Below are 6991 nucleotides of genomic sequence, written 5' to 3'. Positions count from 1 at the left end.
AGACAACACAACCACACACTAGTGAACATAGGGGACAAGTGTCATCACACAACCTGATATGGTTACCATGGTAAGTCTTCATAGGTTCGGACCCTATCCACTGGGTTACCCTAGCAACCTATTCCGAACCTCAGACCCATCCAAGCCTCATGTGGATCCACACATCCTTTCGTGAACACTTGGATGATGGTTTGCCATTTTAGGCCTTCTTACAACATGTCAAGTCTGTGTTAGCACTCATCCCATGTGTGAGGCACAATTATCCTACTTAGTGATTCATTAACTAACTCTCTAATAGGCTATTAGGTTATCACTTATTAGACACACTTCTGATGGTTTACCCAGTAGCCACTTTGGGCACGGCCCCCAATTGAAAGCCACTCTCCCATACAACACTAGACCATACTCAACGAACTCCTAAACCCAGACATACACAAGGTCAAGCAACCAGAGTTGAAAATGGAGGAAACAACCATTTGGTCAAATACGACTTCATATGAGGTGCACTAACTGACGATATTTTAACTAGAGACCTGACCAACTATGGTCATGGTCAACCACAAATCATCATTCGACACCCGCATAATGAACATGACCAGTTATAACACCATCACAAGACAACAGTGAAACTCGAGGTCAAGGACATAAACAGGTATCCCAAATCAACCAAACAATAGGGTCCAATCAAACAAATCAAGGTCTTTCCATTACTTAAGCAAAAGAGAATATAAAAAATTAAACTTGCATAGGCAATAACCAGTAGAGACAATCTTTTTCCATATTGATTTAAACATTAAAAGTCGATCGAGTTTTCTAAATGATCTATGTTTGATTGCAGTTATCTACCTCATCTAGGTACATGTTGTTCCTAGTTTTCTAACTCACTAAGGTTCATTTGCATCGAACATACATAAATACATCATTATGAGTTTTAAACCAAATTCACATCAATAAAATAAATAGACATTAACCAAGTAAATATGATATTTATTCTACAAATAAAACATCATTCTCATATTGGCTCGAAAATAATCTCTTCAAATTCATCTTTTCCAGAGCCAAGTTACACTATACAGATCAAGGAAATATCTACATATAAGGAACCCAAATATAGATAATCCATTCCCAACTTGACAAATTATTTCCTTACACATATAAAAAAAAACCAAAATTTAAATATTAGTTACTATATATTTATTAATCCGTGATTAATAAAATATAACCAATTAATAATTAATAACAACATTAATAAATTAAGTATTTAATTAGAAAAATATGCATTAATAATAAAATAGAATTTGGCATCCAGCATGTCTGCCGAAGGCTAGAGCTTTTGCTTGGCTTGCTGTTCAAGATAGGATTCTAACCGGGATGAGACTAGATAGGATGGGTTTATCTGTTGTTTTCCCTTGTGTTTTGTGTAATCAGAAATTGGAATCGTCATCTCATCTTTTCCTTCATTGTGATTTTGTTCTAGGATGTTGGAATTGGTTTTTTGAGAAGCTAGGATTGTCTTTTGTTTCTAGTAGGGACCTTCTCTCTCACTTCAGAGCTTGGCCTCTCTTGTTTTCCTCTTCTTTTTATGCCTGCCTTTGGATTATAGCCCCATCGATTATTGTTTGGAACATTTTGTTAGAAAGAAATAATAGGATCTTTAAAAATTCATCCACTTCACTTTTTGATATTTTAGTCAAGATAGAGGCTTCTATCTCAGAGGTGGTCTTGTCATATATTCATAAGAATTTAGAAAATCTGACATCTTTTTCCCATTGGGATGGCATGATCACAAGGACATGGAAATCTCTGTCTAGCATACCTTCTCATGGGTCAGTTGCAAAGGTTATGGCTTTTAAAAATAAGAGAATTGTGGCCAGTTGGGTTCCTCCTCCTTCAGGTCATTTCAAACTCCATTTTGATGGTGCTTCTAGGGGGAATCCTGGTATGTCTAGAGCTGGGATGGCCATTTTTGATCATAATGCAGTCCTAATTGCTGCTCAATGTCATGCTCTTGGGTCTCAATCAAACAATTTTGCTGAATGTCAAGCTTTGTCACTTGGGATTGATTTGGCTATTTCCCTTGGGATCAAACATCTTTCCATCCAAGGGGATTCAATGGTTGTTATTCAAAGTGTGTTGAACTGCAAAAGTAATTGTTGGCATTTAAAGCCCTTAATTGATCACATTTTGGAGAAATTATCCTTCTTTGATACTTATGTATTATCTCATTGTTTTCGAGAGACAAATAAACTGGCAGATTTTCTAGCTAATTTGGCTATTGACTCAGCTGCTATTCATAATAATGTAGCTATTGGCGACATTCCTCATGTCCTCCTCTCCGGGTATATGCCACATCCCAAAGATTAAGTCATCTATTTTGAGTTATTATCTTCATTTCTTATTGAAGTATATATATTATCCTCTTCTCAGATCATTTTGTATTTGTTCGTCATGTGTTGATAGGAGGCTTTTACTTCTATTTTGCATATGGAGTATTTGTACATTCCTGTATCTAGGTTAGATGTTAATGTGTGTATTTCTTGAGGGATGGAGAGGTAATTTTCAGATGGCAAAATTTTGTGTTAGTATCTTCATTTCTTACTGAAGTATACATATTATCCTCTCCTTAGTTCAGTTTGTATCTGTCCTTCATGTGTTGATAGGATGTTTTTATTACTATCTGCATTTGGAGTATTTATACACTACTGCATTTGGGTTAGATGTTAATGTGTGTACTTCTTAAGGATTGGAGAAGAATTTTTTAGGTGGCAGCATATGTAAACAACTTTTTCATGATTTGGATATTCACTCACGAATCGGCTTAATTATATGGGCATGATATTAAAATTCATCATCGATTTCATTTGCTTGAGATATACATGTCATCCTCCTCTTGGGTCAGATTATTTTTACATCACATGTGTAAACCGTCTATGCTTACATATGGGGTGTTGTTATATTTGTTTCGTGTAGAAGGATGGGGTGTATATCCCGGATGCTACGGGTTAATTGGTTTCTTTGTGGCTTATGGAAGTTTGCTCTAATGCTTTCAAATGTTTTTCTATTTTTAGGTCGGGGAGAGATTTTCTAAGTTTGGTTTTCCGATATTGATTTGACCTTGTGTCTTGTCAGTAATATCGTCATTTATTATGTGTTTTGGTTTTGGCATGTGGGTTTGGTGCAGTCCTTATATCCAGCCCTTCATTATTTTTTTGCATGCTTTCATCTCCTCAAGCCGTCAGCACGTTTCTAAGGTTTTATTTTTTGATGCAAATATCATTGTGCTGGCCACCTTGTGCTTGTCCGGGTCTGACAGATTTGGCTTACGGATTATTTATTTTTAGATTGATGGTATCCTTACTTGCGGGATAATCACTTATGGGTTTTAGTGGAAGGCTTTTTCATTCATGCAAATTAATTCAAGCATGCTTCGTATGGATTTTTTCAATATCTTTATGGGAAATTCAGGACATTTTCTCTTTCAAATACATTTCTCTGTCATTTTCAAAATTAGTCCCTTGTTTATTTCTGGTTTTTGGTGCTCTTCATTCTGCAAATGCCTTCCTCTCTGCTTGTTGGAGTTTATAGAGTGGTTTTAGAAGCTCAATCATTGGGGGAAGAAGATGCAATTGAGGAGAATTCTGTTAAACTTGGCAAGGTTTTCAACCTGTTTACTCCCACGGTGGACTTTGAGTTTCGCAGGCTTTTGGGATGTCGGTGGTTACAGGTTGGTCGTCAAGTTTCTTATGATGAGCTTCTCTCTCATTTTCTTACTATTTGTTTTGATGTTCTGCTCGATATGGATTTGGTTCACCTCTTGGTATCCACTCTTGGTATCCACGTTTGTCTTCCCGACAGTGTGCAATTGGGAGTTGGTCTCTCCTGCATTGGCTAGTTATCGATTTGATATGGGTTCTTTTTATTACGGGGGTTTTCTTCCTCGCCATGAGCTTTTGGCTAATGGCTGGTCTAGTCATTTGCTTCATCAGTTACGTATGGGAATGATATGCGATTCCTTGGAAAATACTAGAGCCTCTATGGATTTTTTGTTGTACTTGGCTCCTGACCATTATGTGGATAAAGCATGGGTTGTTTTTCAGGCTTTACATTCATTAATCTCTTTGGGATTTTTATGCTCTACTCTTGCTTGCATGGCATTCCCTCTATGGGTGATTCCACCTCCATTCTCTTCTCATGAGCCACCGGATGAGATCTCTAGTACCTGGTTTTTGGACAACTAACATATTTTCTCTTTTGTAGCTAGTGGTATGGTTTTTTGCAGGAATGAAGGCTACATGGCTTCTTTTTGGTTTGAAATGGCTAGCTATGGTCCTGACAGAGAATTTTCTCTTATTCATCTACCTTGTTGGTTCTTCATGTTCATCTCTTCTTTGGTTGGAGTAATTCTGGTTTGAAGTTGTCCTATGGGACTTTTGTAAAAAATATCAGAATTAGGAGGGTGGGGGTTTCATCAGTATATATATTGTAAAGGGTACTGTATATGTCTGTTAAGTCTAAATATGGCTACAATCGGAGGTTTTCTTGCGGGTTCTTTCCTGCCAGTATGCCATGTCTGAACCCGATGTAAACTCTTTATCATTAATATATAGTTCAGTGGATTTTCCACTTTTATTTAAAAAAAAAAATAAAAAAAATAGAATTTGGAAATTAATTAATGTATATTTGCCACTTATAAAATTAATTAATTAAAAAATAATCATAAATTATTAATTAATTGCCATATTTAAACTTCATAAAAACTTTATTAAAATTAACATTTAAATAATATTAAATTATTATATTTTTTCTTTTGATAAAAATATATATATAAATTTTAAAAAAAAAAAAAATATAAAAGGGAGGGGGGGGGGGGGGGTACCCACGTGGCCCCCCTTGGTAGCTCACACTACCTATGGTAGTAGTTCGCTACCATTGGTAGCGCTGCTACCAATTGGTAGCAACTGCTACCCTTGGTAGTGTGCTACCTCCCGCATACAGAACACAAACACAGTCTCAACAGAGACTTAAAATAATTTCCAGAAAATAATGAGTTTTTCTAAAATTTTGCATTTACAAAATAACCCATAACAAGAAAATTTTCTTTCAATCAGCCACCATATTGGCAAAATGAGATTGATTTACACATATTTAACATCAAATCTGCCAAACCCCCAAACTAAATTTCAATTTAAAACTTATTTAAGAGAAGATTCATTGGAGTTTTAAACAAAATTTCCTCAAGAACAACCAAACCCCAATATTTGGTTTTAATTTTTGAAAACCAATTTATACAAGCAAAAATGACATCTGGAGGTTTGGAAAGGAAGCGAGGGTTTGAGTTTGTGATTTCATTACAACTCTTCCATTTTCCACACAAATAAGGAATTATCTACAAACACAACTAGTTTTTTTACAAAACGAAACCAAAACAATTTCTTTAAAACAAAGAAGACAATAAAATAAACCAGAGGCCTACCTGGTTCAACAATCCTGGCAAGATTGAAGAAGAGCCCCACCTGCAAGCTCCAAAAATCCTTTCTTTTGCAAACATCCCCCAAAATTCCCTTCTCCAAAAAAATATTTTTCCCCAAAATATTTTCCAAAAATAATCCTCCCCCAAAAATATTTTCAAACCCTAGGTTAAATGCAAAGTTTTTGACCAAAAAACTCCTTTCTAAAATAAAAATACTTTTACACTATTTATTTCTAATTTCGAAAAATCAAAATGCCTCTTCCTCATTTAATTTCTAATTTTCCAAATTAACACAACTTAACATTTAAATTTAAAAAATATTATGAGGGCAATATATATATATATATATATATATATATATATATATATATATATATATATATATATATATATATATATATATATATATATATATATATATTTAAAATAAAATCCCAAAATTAATCTTTCACACTTTATCAAATATATATTAACTTGCTTTTCTAATTAAAATTGATTTTCTTTAAATAATTAAAACCAACCTTTCTATTTTTTTTAAAGGCAAAGAGATTAAATTAATTCTATTTCAATTAATTTAAATCTTTCCTTTCCAAAAGCATAACTAAATAAATTAATCCATTAAAATTTACCATTTAATTTAAACTAGCTACCAATTTGAATTGAGCAATTCTAAATAACGATTAATCGCATAAAGGGAACCTATTTAATTTAGTCCCTTAAATTTTTAATGCATAAACACAACTTAATCAAATAAAATAAAAAGGATTAATTACTCAATTTAACCACACACACAAAACACACAATCCAAGAAAGCCAAACAGATAGACGACCTGCATACCTAACCAAAGGGAATACCGACGACGACTGACGATGCTCACTTGAGCACGACTATGGTCAAATGAGGGTCTTATGACTACCTAATCCAAATTCTAAGGACCAAAGAGGTACACTCAAACCTGTGAATCCAGGTGAAGATGAACCTCACACCCATGCGGTACTGTACCTGAAATCTCCTGCAACCAAGAGTCATACATGCATACATATATATACTTAAAGAAAGTGTTAGCTTGAGATTAATAACACGAGATAGGAGAACTAATACACTTGCATATGAATTGGTGCAGAAACCACATTAACAGGTATGCACAAAAATCAAAACATCTGACTATAACATTATAACGTGATCAACTAACCAAGATCAAACTGAGAATAGAAATTGATTAGTGCAGGGGTACTACATTCTCCCCCCTAGGTTTAGACTTACTCCTAGAAGTCGTAAGGCTAGCCGGAGAACATGTCGCACACATTATCCCTAAAACTCATTCAACAAATATCAAATTGCACATAGGAATATTTCCATAAATATTATGAAACATTCTTGCTAAATCCTTTACGAATGTCATCATCCATTAGCAAGATACATCTAAATCCATACGTTTCCCAAAATATTGTAAGAACTATCTTTAATCATAGTAGAGAACTAAGAATTTTCTCCCTTTCATTACACCAAATTAAAGCATT

General features: G+C 34.3%; 1 protein-coding gene across 1 annotated transcript; it reads left to right on the top strand.

The window, feature by feature from the left end:
• The first annotated feature begins 1842 nt into the window (after positions 1-1842).
• LOC131875948 (uncharacterized) lies at positions 1843-2364 on the top strand. Its single transcript, XM_059220687.1, has one exon. It carries the CDS (start codon positions 1843-1845, stop codon positions 2362-2364), a length of 522 nt encoding a protein of 173 aa, XP_059076670.1.
• Positions 2365-6991: the final 4627 nt, after the last annotated feature.

The sequence above is a fragment of the Cryptomeria japonica genome, chromosome 5 (genome assembly GCF_030272615.1).
Source record: "Cryptomeria japonica chromosome 5, Sugi_1.0, whole genome shotgun sequence".
NCBI lineage: Eukaryota > Viridiplantae > Streptophyta > Pinopsida > Cupressales > Cupressaceae > Cryptomeria > Cryptomeria japonica.
The sequence above is the reverse complement of the archived record's forward strand: the minus strand, read 5'-3'. Positions and strand labels throughout refer to the sequence as shown.

Excerpts from the sequence above, each read along its gene's own strand:
- LOC131875948 (XM_059220687.1), top strand. The coding sequence starts at position 1,843 with ATGGCTTTTAAAAATAAGAGAATTGTGGCCAGTTGGGTTCCTCCTCCT.